Below are 14,666 nucleotides of genomic sequence, written 5' to 3'. Positions count from 1 at the left end.
TTCAAGAGCTGTAAACTGCAGTGTATGGTGTACAATTAAATAACCTGCAACATATGGAGTGAAATTTTAGCCACAATATCTGAGACGTGTAGAACAGAAACACAAAGTCTAAAACAGAAAAGCTGTTTATAAAAGTACTTGATTAGACGCCTATATTTGATGCTCCTACATTGTGCAGGAGCTTTCATGATAGCACAGGCAATAGAAAATCACATTTGCATGGAGTCCCAAAATGTGTACCTCATGAGAATAAATAGGGGGCGCCTTTAAGTTTGACTCACATCAACATTAATCAGTAAAAGGTGAAAAATGCTCCTAACCATAAATTTGTCTCCATCTTTGCATTGATAGATTTAACCTATTGTTCTATTGTTAAACGCACATAGTTGCAGCTCCTATATGTAACATGCCATACCGATCAATCGGCCAGGCCTCTGAGGGGCGCAGTGTTCCCTGTGCATCTGTCAGCCATTCCAGGCTCATTCATTGTCAAATAGGCTCTGCACTCTTTGCCCGAGCTGAGATGCAGATTTATGCCAGAGCAATGCCGGTTCTTGCATATTAGATGAAAGCCTTGTTTGCATATACTCGCTCTCTCTCGCTCTCTCTCTCCCTCTGTCTCCCCCTCCCTGCTACCCACTCCCCTTCTTTCTCTCTCTTCCTTTTTTCTGAGGCGTCACTTTAATATGTATGCAAATGGGCTTCGCTCCACGGGCAGATATGTGTGGAGTCCTGTCCTGCAGTCAGGAGGTGTAGGAGAGATTGTGTTTGTATTTATGAGGCATGGGCCCTGCCGCTCTTGGGAGAAAAATGCCGCGCGTAGTGTGGTGGAGGCTCTGCAGTGCAGGCAGAATGCAGATATGCCAATAACAGAGGTCATGCTTGTCACTAATGATAAGAAGAGACAATTAGAATGTAGTATAGCTGTAACGTAACCTCCCCATACACCCTCTTTGCACACACCCAAACAAATCCATGAGCCTGCAAATCCTTGCTCTGACGTGAAGAACAAAGCAAAGGCAACCAACTGAAGAGTAGATACCTTTTTCGCAAATTGCTGAGGGTCTTCACTTTGTACCGGACTTGAATGGTAAATCCTGGGTGATTGGTTTGAGTCAAAGACAAAACTATTGACTCCTTGCTTGCATCCCTCAGGGGGAAGGATCACTGTCAGGGGCCGAGGCAGGGACGACAAGGTCAGGTCACTTATGAGAGCGCCACCTTCAACCCATTTCATCAGTCTGATGATGCCAGGACAGAATGCAAGCACCTCGGATCAATCACATTATCCATCTGTACAAACTGCGGAGCGCAAATTTCTCCAATATTCTATAGGATCGCCCGTGCCTTTGCATCAGGTTTTAAATTCACCTATATCACCAATGTAGGGGATTTAAATGCATCATTCTGCCCGATTTTTTTTCTTTAGTATATAACTTGAAACTACATAAAGCGAACACTTACATGAACTTTCTCTCATGGCTGTTATTATATTCAAACCATAATAATACCTTGGCTTGGTGCCAATCAGCAATCTACCAAAGCAGCATGTGCGTGCGCACACACACACACGCACACACACACACATTCTCAGGACTATGTGCAAATCAAATGTTCTCTCTCACTCCCTTTCTATCACACACACATGCACACACACACACGCGCACACACACACACACACACACACACACACACACACACACACACACACACACACACACACACACACACACACACACACCCCTTCCTCCATCATGAATAAACCATACTGTGTCTATGAGTCATATACCACCCCCACATCCATCTGACCCACTCCCCCTATTCGGTGCTGTTGGAGTAAAAAAAAAAAAAAAAACGCTAATTAACGTGATGGCTAGCTCTAGCTCCTGTCAGCAGCTTGTGGGGGACCTCTCAACCAGCCAGACTCCTCTGGTCTCTGGTTTGAGCTGCTCTCTCCCCAACTGCCATCTCTGGAGAACCGGGGCCCTTCATTCATATTCAGCCCCAGTCACAGGCACCTGGAAGCAGCCAGCACCACCACCTCCACCATGAGCACGTCCCCGTTACAAGCACATTGTCTATCATCGTCCCCTTCAGTCAAGCCCACCTCACCCCAAAGCGCTGGAAAACATTCCCTCCTCCCCAAAGTATTATTCTGTTTCAAACCTACAAGCACACTTAAATTTAAGAGACGTTGGAGCTTGAAAGCTCACCTAGGCGGTGACCCAACCCAACTGATGGGTTGAATCACCCCACAGTGGACGGGGAGCGAGATAGAGAAGAGAAGAGAGATAGAGAGGAAAGAGAGTGAGCAAGAGAGAGCTTGCCTTGGTGGACTAGCTCGGTAACCATGACAACACAGCCGGGAGAGCAAGAAACAGGAACATACAGAATGTGTTTCTGCTGAGACTTGCACATGTGGCACAGTGCTGCTTTTCCTCCGAGAAGATTTGGAGGGGACGTGTGCCGTGTTAATGTGTGTGTGCGTGCGTTCTCCTTATGAAACATACATGCCTGCTGCCTCTCCAACTCAAATGTCGCCCAGTGAGTCACACAGACATTATGGTGCAAAGTGAGGTACAGAGGCTCTTTTAGTGGAAGCTTTGTCCTTCGTTCCAATTGCCAAATGTGTGTTGAAGGTAGAATCTGGCATGGAGTATGAATAAAGCAACATAAAACAGAAAATATGAAGGCAACATTCTCCCTCTGCAGCCGTTGTTTTTGCCTCTTTTCCTTCTGTGCGCTTCAACGGCGCTCCCCTTCTGCCTGTCTTTCCTTTTCCCTCTTGCTCTCTCTTTCTACAGGCTCAGTCTAACCTCCCCCTCCCCTTTCCTCAAGGGAATAAAGGTCGTAACGCAAATGATTACTCAAACCCGAGTTGCCATGGAAACGTAGTCATGTGACTAGAGCAGGCATGCATAGACCACAACAAAGGGGTGGATCAGGAACCAGCACTGGAAAAGTGGCTCGCCTTCCTGGTGCCTGTGTGCATTTCACTCAAATTCAAGCTTAAAAATAGGCGAGTGGCATGAAACAGGGAGAGAAAAGCACAGAAAAACTAAACTCAAAAGCTGGAGCTGGGAGCAACGATTAGAGACTGTAATGAATCTGGGCTATAACACTGCAGTGTGCCTTATATTCGAGCCTTCTCGAGCATACCAAGGGTGTGTCCTATTCATCATGTCCTTCTTGGAGGCAGAACTCAGGCGCCAGTTGTCTGGAATTTGTGAAATGGCGTCAGTTGCAGAAATGTGGAGGGAGGTGGATTTGTATGCTTCTAAAATAAGAGTCGACGCGGCGACTTTCTGGTGCGCAACACTTTCAAGTCTACCCCTACTCAAAGACCAAAAACAAACTTAAATTGACTCTTGCCTGAAGCACTTTTGTGACTTTATATCCTCGGTTGTTCTCTTTCATCGAGGAAAGATAAATGAATAGTGATTGTGGAAAACACAAAATGGTTGCCATAACAGACGTAGAAATGGAGGGTTGTGAAGGCACACGATGTCTCCCATCAGAAATCTCCACATTACAGTATCATAGTTGTGATAAATGTATCTAGACAAGTAGGACTGGTCTGAGTCAGGTAACTTACGTGGTTTAATTCCCACTCTTTTCTAAAAACATACTACTTTATAACAAACACAGTGTTCCATGTATATACAATAAAAGGTCCACAAACCCCTGTCGAACATCAGCTGTTTGTGACATAAGATCAAGCAAGATCAATCATTTCAAAATAGGCTGATGCCACCATTGTCTGCCTTCCGTGATGACACACATGCGCAGCAGTAGGAACCAGCTCGGCCATGACACAGCCAGAAAAGCGACGGCTGCAGCCTTTCAACAGTGATACACAAGCATCTAAAAAGCAAGAATGTTGTGGCTAATTCAATTCCTGATGAAAGGAGACAGTCTTTTCGGGTTTTGCAGCAGAGTGTGAAGCGGTTGGGATGAAAATCAGCACTTTCAATCCTGAAACCATGGCTCCTGAGTGGGAAAAAGGCTTTCTAGGTCGGGGATGAGATCTTGCCCCAGGTGGAGGAGTTCAAGTATCTTTGGGTCTTGTTTACAATTTAGGGGAGGACGGAGTGGGAGATAAACGGGCGGATCGGTGCAGATTGAGTCTCCATCCTGCAGTGTTGCGGACTTTGTATCGGTTCGTCGTGGTGAAGAAAGAGCTGATCTGAAAGATGAAGCTTTTGATTTCCCCGCCAATTTACATTTCCTACTTTCACCCTTACGAGCTGTAGGTCGTGACCGAAAGAATAAGAGCTTGGAGCCAAGTGGGAGTTGAGTTGAGAATGAGTTTCTTCTGCAGAAGAGAGCGTGAAAAGATCAGTCGGGAGAGACTTTGGGTCGAGACGCTGCTCCTCCACGTTGAGAGGAGCCAGATGAGGTGGCTTGGGCATTCTGTTAGCTCAAGGCATGTCCCAATAAGAGGGGATCAGGCGACAAACCAGGAAACCCTGAAGAAACAATATTTTGCGATTGGCCTGACAACGCCTTGGGAAGCCAATGGGAGAGCTGGAAGAAGGGGCTGGGGAGAGAAAGGAGGCACGAGGGCACGTGAGGTGTGGCCCTCGATTAATTTTTGAAAATAAAAATGAAAGTTGTTATATCAGTGTTCACCACTAGATGTCAGGCATCACACACACAGCACCTTCAATCCTAAAAATGTGGTGTGCATCAGGAGAGAAAAAACCCCACATTACATGACTTTTGTTTGAGTGTTTTATAGTGTTTACTGTTTTAATGGTTTTAATATTATTGTGTTATTGTTTTAACTGTCTTGTTGTTTTACAGTACTGTGCAAAAGGCCACTTAGGAGACCACAACATTTGTTGTTTTGGCAATGCCATGGTCATAAAAGAAAGACTACCTCAAAAATTGACCTCTGAATACATGTGCAAACAATTCATGCTGTAGAGTTTTGCATTTGGGTTTGTTTGGCCATCTACTTCTTAGTTAGTAAACTACCGTCTTGTTAACGAAGGATGGGGAAAATACATGAGGTGCCAAAATGATTCCGATGATCGGACAATTTCAATTATTGGCTCACATTGTAGAAATGAAAAATAAATAAATAAATAAATAAAGCACTATTCATCCAGATCATTGCAAAAGAGTAATGAGACATATTGAGTTGTTAATTGAAATGGAATTGTTTTCCTCTTCAAACTCCATTCCTCTACATAGTTTTGTCTTTTAATGTGTGTAAACCTGCTGTGTCTTATTACTCATGTTTTAAAAGTCAAATTAACCAAAGACTTATAAAGACAAACCTAGCGGTGACCCATGACTTTTGCACAGTTCTAGATGTCCGACCTGCTGTGTCTTATTACTCATGTTTTAAAAGTCAAATTAACCAAAGACTTATAAAGACAAACCTAGCGGTGACCCAAGACTTTTACACAGTTCTAGATGTCCGATTTTAACTTTATGTACAGCACTTTAGATGGTTGTGTGGTTATTGTTTTTAAATATGGCACAATAGACAATACCGAGAGATCGCCGTCCTTTCAAAGTTGCTGAAAATACAGAGAAAAACTGGTCGCCGACATCAACATTGAACGGCTGCAGAGATTTCTGGCAAGAACTGGCTGCTTAGTAGCTCACATTTTCTTCGTATGTCTTGGCTATGAGGTAGCGTGGTTTATTTTTATTTCCCCCCTTGAAAAGATTGCCTTTTTTCAATTGAACTTGACAGGTTACATTCATGGTCGGGGGGAAAAAGTAAAAATAATTTATCTTGGTCTCCATTTTTTATATCACCAAAACATGGCACTTGAATGGGGATGCATGAAGGGGGGGGGGGGGGGGGTGCAATGTAAGATTGTTATATTCACTGTACGTTTATCTATAAATTCTCATGCTCTCACATTGGCCTCTAGCCTAATATTACACAAATTGATGTGGATGTCTTTCCCTTGATATTTTGGTGAGTTGCCATTACTGCCACCTAAAACTGTCCTAAGACAAAGCTAGTGGTAGACTTTTCCATTATTACTGCAAATGATCATAACGTAGTCAAAACTGAAGAAGGCTATTTAAGTGATGTTGAGCTTCTGTATCTTGTATTGTAAATGAATTTGTGTAATCACAACCATTTGTGGGACCAGAAGTAGAACCAAAGGCAACCATATCGCGATTTTTTTCCGTGAATAAAAAAATGCATGTCATGGGCCAACACCTTCAGTTGAATAAATGGGTGTTCCGTCCCAACAAGCTTCAGTTATCCTGCAACCTGTCCACCCCCAATGAAATTAGTCCTGGGCCCGAGTTGAACCCGCCGACCTGCAGCCATCTTTCAATGCTGAGAGACCAACCAACATCCCCCACAGCTTACATACACAGTCAGAGGCTCTGCTAGCAACATACTAATTACAACACATAATGTAAAGGCAAACAGGAATGTCGCATGCTGGGATCCAGAAAGAACTTCATGGTTTCATCTTAGTTTTAGCAACCATCATGCTCGTGTGTTCCATCAACACTAGAAGAGCAATAGGACAGGGTACATTTTCTACTGATGAAGTCACCACATCTGCGGTTATGAACACTAAGTGCTCTGTGCTTCGACTCCTGCTCTCCCTTTGCCTTGTTTCTTTCCTCATCTCCCGCATGACGATGAAGCGTTGCTTGCTTCCATACTAGCAAACACCTAGTTCACACGAGCAAACAAATAAGCACTCAGTCTGAAGGGGCATGAGCGGTGTGAGCCCCCTAACTGACTACTGCCGCTCTCAAGTCCACCTCAAGTCCCGGGAGGTTTGAGGCAGCAGCTGAGTGTTCAGTGATGTCTGCAATTATCCCGTGTCTAGACAACGTCTACTGATGCACAGGGCTGGAACACATAGAATATCTTTCAGCTGGTGACACAGTGGCACATACTAAAAAGGTCAGCACCAGGCTATAGTAGTAGGAAGAAAGAAGGATCCAAATTGGAGTTGTTTAGTGAATCTGAAAGAAAAAGCTGCGGATGTTTGTTGAGTTCAATACAAATGCAACAACGTATTTCATGCTAATGTATTGTGAATGTTTAGGAACAGAATGAAATGTTTTATTGAACTTCCATGAAAACATGCAATATGATGTGTGTGTATAGTGTGCATTTGGAAAAGTATTTATTTGACTTTCCATTTTCTACGGATTCATTGGTAATAGACAGAATGTCTGACAAAATGTATCCAAAAAACATGCAATATGAAATGGAGTGCATTTTATTGTGTGTGGGGAAAAAAAAAGGGAATCAAGCCAGAACTTGGGCTCTGAAATATTAGCTGGTGCCCATTTGGCACGTAGCTCCACGTAATCAACCAATTACCAGCACAAAATCAGGTGCTCTCAAATCTCTCCTTTTTCATATTTTAAGCGCACGTAGTATGCGAGGAATACACTTCTAACCTCCCACTCTCTATGGGCAAGACTGCAAAAGCTGTCAAAAGATGTCAGGAACAATTTTGTTGACTTGCAAAGCCTAAAAGGGTTACAAAAATAAAATTAAAGGGCTATTCGCACCATTTATTTAAAAGTAGAAGACACCAAATGACTGTTATTTGCTCTTGGCACAAAATACAGAATCTTGTGGCATAAGTACGATAGAAAGGTAAAGGGAGTTATCTCACTGGTTGCGACTGCTGTGCGACTGATTCGTCATGGCGACTCAGGAGACCAAATACTCTCACCAGGTGATGTCTCGCGAAGACAAATTCCCCGGAAATCATCGTAAACTGTGGGCAACTGGCGAAAATCCACAAAAGTACGGGGAGAATACGTAAAAAGTCCACATTGAAAAGTGTGAGCCCAGATTCAAACCCAAAGGGAGAGGGAGTGCTCTCACCATGCTGCAGAATTGTACATCATCAAATAGTTTGATACAGACAGCTTATTTAGACTACTCACAAGAAGTTGTGCGTATTCAACACTCGGGTGGCATTTCAGGAAATGCATTATAACCTTTACACATGAACTTAGATTTAGAGAAGAGTAAGTTGTGCAAAAAGTACAGAAAATTGGAATAATCAACACGTGCCTTCAAAAGTTTAGAGACAGTCAAATGAAGTTCACCTGGCAGCCACTTAGTGCATTTTAAGGTTCATCCTAAAATTTAACCGAGACCAAAATCTCGAATAGATTGTGAATATGTAGCGGTGATCTTCTTTGTTGGCAAAGCATTTTATTATGTCCTCCCGAATGACAATAAGTCACAATATTCATTTGGTGTCAAGAACAATTCTCAAAAATTTTGTCAGTATAAGTAAACAATTATTCATTCCCTTGCTAACTTTGGAATGAGTGCTTTTGATTTATTAAATGAGTATAATCTGTCTAGAAATGACAAGGGGCAAATTGGAGATAGTGATGAAAAACATTCTCCATCTTTACCAAAACACAATATGTTAACTCATTCTGAAGGATTCCGGTAACTGAGTCCTTTAATCAACAATAATGATTGTAAATACCTCTGGCATGATGCAATGCAGTACCCCTGCAAACTGCTAGGACACAATTATTGATAGCAGCTTGTTGAGTGTCACAAATCACATATTCAGTACCACAAGAAAACGGAGGTTTCAGGAAAACTTTTAGGAATCAGATCACTTTTTTATTATTCATTACATATCTTGAGAACCCAAGTTTCTCCCAGAGAATCATTGAGAGTAATACTTTGTTTAAAAATATAGCAATAAAGTATGAAAGGGTTTCATACAAGACTTGCATTGAGTGCTAAGATGTTAACGTTTAAATGAATACATTTTTTAAATTATGATTAATTGTGTTGAGCAGTCTGTCTATATTGAGTATAATGTGATACGTAAAAAAAACGCATGGCGGGGCTTGAATCAAAAGGTTGTACGTTCTGGGCTGCAGTGTAAGAAAAGACTGTGAGAGAACGAGCAGGTGTGGTGGAAAGACCCATGGGCTTCAGGGAGAGAATAGATCAATAACTAATTTCAGCACCAAGCTTCACCCGCACTGTTTTCCAATAAATGCTGGATGGAGAGTACAGACTTAGCCCCCCCGCCCTACCCCACTACCTCGATTCTATCACCTTCTTCAAGCAGGCGTTGGGAGACTGTGGAAGGAGGCTACTTCATCCTGTTTTAAAACAGATACGTGACTGCATATGTGGATGATGCTTCCATGGCTTGATATTGTGTGCAATGTGCACAAGCTTTGCTCTTTCCTTCCATGTGTGCTCCACATAATGTCACCTCTGTATCTTTAAAAGATTGTGCTTCCTGCAATCCCCCTCCCTTCCTCCCGTTCGGCCAGGGCCAGTGTTGAGGTTTTGTCAAGAGTATGCAGGGAGATTGAGGCAGACAGGAGAGAGTGAAGCGTGTGTCGTGCAGAGCTGCTGCTGCTGCCGCTGCTGCTGAGGCTCTTCTCCTCAGAGGCTGTGACCTAGATAACCAAGAGGAGCTGGAGCGCCTGCAAGCCTTGGAGCCACTCCAGCCTCAGCAATGTCAGGAAAGGGTTAGTTGTGTAACACAATGTCCTATTTAGTTTGCTTGACACACACAGGGATGCAAGCACCATATAGCGTATGGAACCTATGTATGCTCTCATTCTCATCATATGTGCCGCTGTCAAAGAGAAGACGTGTTCTGAAATAATGAGGGAGTGAATTTGAGGAGGGGGAAAAAAAAATCACCCCTAAACACATCCAAATTTAAACATAAGCATTAAGGATGCTTGGGCAAACTTTCCATGTCAGGAGCTCCTGCAGCTACATGGTCATTGTGAAGCCACTTCAAGTACGAGGACCTACGGGTTACTTTTGTTGCACCTTTGCAGTTAACATGGTTGGTGGTAGCATTAATTACAAGGTTTGGGCTGTTAATGTGGGAATGAAACATGCACACTCTTGTCTTTAGGGTCAGTGAACGTAGTTCTATTGCATTCTGGCCCCATCATTGAGAAATTACTGTGGTGGATTTTTGTGTGGAAAGTTGACCAACATCAATTCTTTTTCACCAGTCTTTTTCTTTTTATTAGTCAAACTTTATTCCAAGCGGTAAGAAAAAAAATCACATCACAACTACTTTGGGGAGCTAACTCAATACAATTGTGTTAGAACAACTTTTAACAGGCTGCAGTGTAAATCCCTCAAAGAGAAATACTGCCATCTAGTGACGACTAGAAAGATTTGCAGTACTCCTGACGCAGCCTCACATCAGAACGCTTTGAACGTCTCACACGTCACAAATGTCATGCTGCAATCAAATTTGTCTTTAGGGTGTTGAAGTTAACAAATAAAAAAAGCAAAATGAAAATCACAGATGATTAGATCTGCACAGCACGCCTCAATTGCTTGTAGGTTTTCTGTTGTGGTTGATGGGTAATGCCCAGCTGCTTTATGCATGTTCTGTAAAGTACTAAAACAAAATTGGGACATAGCAGACGATCAGAGCAGTCTTTGCTGGGGCTTAAAACAGTCCCAACCAGGCTTTGGCGTATATGTACGCTCAGGAAGAAGGAATCCTTTCAGTCTCTCTGGTAGCGGCAAAGCATTGATTTTTTCTTCCAATGGCCAGGGCTGGAGGTGGCCCCTAATGAACGCCCTGCAAAGGCACTTGAGAGCAGCAGGGGAAGTATCATGCATGACTTCTCTGCTGTGTAGATTTTGTAGCTCTTGAGCATATGGGTGAGGGTCTTGTCCAAGTGTGAGAAGTCCCAGCCTGGAATGCAGGCTCACTGTGGGGTAGTTTATTTTCACTAGATCCAGCAAAACCTCAGCTTGCTCAAGGAGCTCAGAGGCATAATTCGGATCCGAGCACTGCCGCAGGGCTGTCTGAAGCCGCTGGAAAATAATTGTGGAAGCGTTCCAGCAGGGGTCACTGTGGGCACAAAATAAAGACGCTCCGCTCTGGACGAGGAGCACGGCCAAAGGGAAAAGCAAGTCAAAGTGCTCCAGGCTTGTTTGGGTCAGGGAGGACTCGCTGTCATTCCTGTCACAGCTAGGGTCCATACCATGGTCCAGCAGTAACTGTGTGGTTTTTAGGCAGAATTTTCCCATCTCAGCAGCTTCCTCAGCATTGGCGTCAAATGCCTCCTTGACCAGAAACACCAACAAGGACGCAACTGTTTCACCATCTTCAGTAACAGCTTGGACGTCAGCACCTGAGCAAAAGGTGCACTTGAATCCAAGACTATGTTCACACTGCAGCTCATTTAGGATGTTTTTGCCAATAAGGGACCTGTATTAGATTGATTTTTTTTAAACAGTCTGAATGGCTCAATACCAATATTTTTTTTTTTAAATCTGTGCTGGGCCTACCTCTACATTCGTTACGTATCGGATTATTTGCAACGCAACCGCAGTCTGAACATATCCGACCTGGACATCATCATTTGGAGCACACAAGATTGTTTGGGAAATTGACCGACTGTTTTGATTTTTCATGAATCTTTTTGAATTCCAGTATTAACTTCATATTTGACGTTACTTTACTTTAATCCTGCTTGAAACGTAAAACATAAAATGGACATTTGTGGTGATAGACACTATTATTTACAGGGTCTGGCAAAATGATCTGACACATTTGTAGGTTTAGTAAATAAAGTATAATGCAATTTTTTTGTTTGATTTGATTTCATTTTGTTGGCAACTGAAATGAAACAAAATAACATTTTTCAAAAACAAAATGAAAATTAAATGAAACGAAACATAAAAAAAAAAGGTATTTTCCTAAATAAAAGAATATTTTTGTTTCTTTAATTTACTAGCATTTTATTAAACCTACAAATGTGTCAGATCATTTTGCCGGACCCTGTATTTATTTTATCACACCCGAGGACCAGACCTGGGCACCCCTGGTCTAATGATCAGTGTTTTTAAATGAATAAACAAGATGGGGAAGTGAGCAACAGCAATGTGTGGTCAATACCTCTCTGAAGGAGAAGCTGTATGTTCTCTGTGTTGTTCACAGTTAACCCATCACTGCTTGCCAAGGCATGAAGCAAAGGGCTTTTTCCTTTAGACATAAAAAACATCACGTGTAAACAAAGTGTATCTATAACTATTAAACCCTGTTTAAACAACAAGATTTTGAAAAATAATGTTTCTGTTTAGCCCCCCCTCCTTTAACACAAGGGTGTTTTTGTGAATAAAATGAATACTATTGAAAACAGGGTTAACATGAACGCACCTCGTTTATCGCATGCGTTCACATTGGCACCCAGGTCAAGCAACGCAAGCAGGCAGGGCAAACGGTCCAAGTCCTCACTGGCGAGATCCAAGGGGCTGCTCTCATGAATCTAAAGAGTGATACATTGTTACTTCTGCAAAATGAACAATTGAAAAACAAAGCAAACAGCACTTGCTAGAATTGGTGACTCTTGGTGAGCGTCAAGGTACACCCTGAACTAGTCGCAATCAATCCCTATGAGCAATTTAGATGTTTCAATGAACACAACACGAGAAGTGTGAGAACAAGCAACTCTGCAGCCTTTGACTGTGAGGTAGACATACTTGTCACATGCACCACCGAGCTGCCGTGTATTAAATATTACCAAGCAAATATTAGATACAATACTCAGTATGTTGCATTGCAGTTCCATGCCGCTGTAATGCACCCGATGATGAACAACATTTTATACGGCTCTGACCATAAACCATGGTCTTTTTATTTGACTCACCCTGTCTCTTCCTTCAATGTGAGCTTTGTGCTTGACAAGTAATTTCACCATGTTTGGTCTGTTTCTCAGAACCGCTATATGCAGGGGACTGTAGAACGAGACTGGATCTTGGGAATTGAAGAGAAAAACATTACATTTAAGAACGCAATGACTTTACAAGATTTTCAGTGTGGGGTTTTGTGACAGTGTTACAGAGAATCCCAGCTAACCCTGCTCTGCATCCGCTGAGCATTTTCAACTGGTGACAGACTGATTAAAAAACATCACTTTCAGTTGACCTCGATGGTTTGATCATTAAACTCTCACACAGGAAAGTAATACAAATAGATATTTGGGTGACATAAATGGAAATTTGCAGATAGTCTACAGGGAGAAAATATGAGTATTACTCTTGTGGAAAGGACATGAAGAGGGAGAGAGAGAGACATGTGACAGATAAATCATTTTCTTTCGTTCACAGAGTGCCCCTGAGGAAAGATGGCTTGTACGGGTAACGTTTGCTGTGTCCTGCCGTGCACTGACACGAGTCTTATGGTATGCTAGTATTAAATGTATGTGGATAATAAACCTACTTTCAATCTACAGTACATTTAAAGTTTCTGTTTCAGGGAAGCTCACAGGGAAAACACCTAAAGGGCAATACAATCACCTTCAAAATGAAGATCTGCTCCGTACTGTAGAAGAACTTCTGCAGCCTCCACCTTTCCCCACTCAGCCATTTTAAACAGAGCATAGCTGATGCCATTCATAAATACTTCAGAATGGGACTCTCGCTCCAGCAGCTCCATTAAAGAACTGCACAGACGTGTCTCATCATCTGGACTTCTGTGTCAGGAAACAAAACAAAAAAAAAGATATACAATTACGACACATTTTAATGGTGATGTACCGACAAGAAACTCTTTCATTTTTGCAAGGTCTGCTAACCTGCTCTCGTGACCACTGTCTCCTTCTTCCAGTCCGACCACACTCATGATAGCATCCACCAATGGTTGATACTCAAATATGATTCTTCGAAAGCCGTGTAGGTAAGGCATATCTCCTCAAATGGTTTGAAGGCAATACCTCCCAATCTTTATCTGGCCAAGCCACAAGGTTGACATTAGAAAAAGCTCACTAGTCACGACACACTGCCAAAGAAATTGGTCGTCACAAAAAATAATATACAAATAATGATAATCTCGATTTAAGTTATTTGCAAATTTACGGGAGGGAAGAATATTAATGACACAAAATCTAGCATCAGTACTTGTATATTGTTGCAAAAGTGGCATTTCAAGGTGGCTGCAATCGCATCAAATAGCATAACTGAAAATTATTCTAGGAAATTCCCAAAATACATTAAAAACGTTACTGTGTCCAGATACGATCTTGGTTGCAGAGAAGCCCTTCCCAACTTCACTGGTAAACTACATTAGTTTCAACATTCCATATCTTTGTTGCATGCTGCAAACTTAATTATCCATCAAATATTAGTAAAATCTTGCCTCGTTTAGTGTTTTCTTCTCGTTGTAACAACGGCGTTGTGCGTCTAAATGAAACACTAAAAAGAAATCTACTACAGCGCAACCAACTTAGTTCATGTTGTTGTCGCCCCTGGTTTTGAAAACAGGAAATCTTCATCCCTCCATGGGCGTTTGGTTCCCTAAAGAAACAATACTGCAAAACAATGGTTCCGCATTTCCCTTATTATACAAGTTATGGATAATATTGCCTACAGTAATTCTATTAATAAAGGTAAATACAGTTGTGTGTGTGTGTGTGTGTGGGGGGGGGGGTGCATTATCATTTAATCTTTTTATTTAATACCGCTGTGGTTTTACATATGACAATGACTTCCCATTTCCAAAATGTCATTTTTTATTTGTTAATTTTTGGTCATTACAGTAAAGAAAAACAAGAATGTCAGGGCAGTCTAATGAAAATGCAATATGAACAACAACATATCTTAAACAATTTAGTGGTATTGTGAGCGTGCGAGCGTGCGAGCGTGCGAGCGTGCGAGCGTGCGAGCGTGCGAG

General features: G+C 42.2%; 1 protein-coding gene across 1 annotated transcript; it reads right to left on the bottom strand.

Annotated features, from left to right (window-relative positions):
* Window positions 1–9,970: 9,970 nt before the first annotated feature.
* On the bottom strand, window positions 9,971–14,285 carry asb6 (ankyrin repeat and SOCS box containing 6). The gene is made up of 7 exons (XM_085910929.1): window positions 14,133–14,285; window positions 13,573–13,724; window positions 13,295–13,470; window positions 12,646–12,752; window positions 12,156–12,264; window positions 11,895–11,981; window positions 9,971–11,127 (listed from the first exon to the last, which is right to left on the bottom strand). Exons 2-7 carry the CDS (start codon window positions 13,680–13,682, stop codon window positions 10,412–10,414), a joined length of 1,305 nt encoding a protein of 434 aa, XP_085767055.1. The 5' UTR covers window positions 13,683–13,724; window positions 14,133–14,285; the 3' UTR covers window positions 9,971–10,411.
* Between the last annotated feature and the right edge of the window lie 381 nt (window positions 14,286–14,666).

Source organism: Syngnathus leptorhynchus, chromosome 4 (assembly GCF_054491065.1).
Source record: "Syngnathus leptorhynchus isolate UIUO chromosome 4, UIUO_Slep, whole genome shotgun sequence".
NCBI classification, from domain to species: domain Eukaryota; kingdom Metazoa; phylum Chordata; class Actinopteri; order Syngnathiformes; family Syngnathidae; genus Syngnathus; species Syngnathus leptorhynchus.
This window is presented reverse-complemented; position numbering and strand designations above follow the sequence as displayed.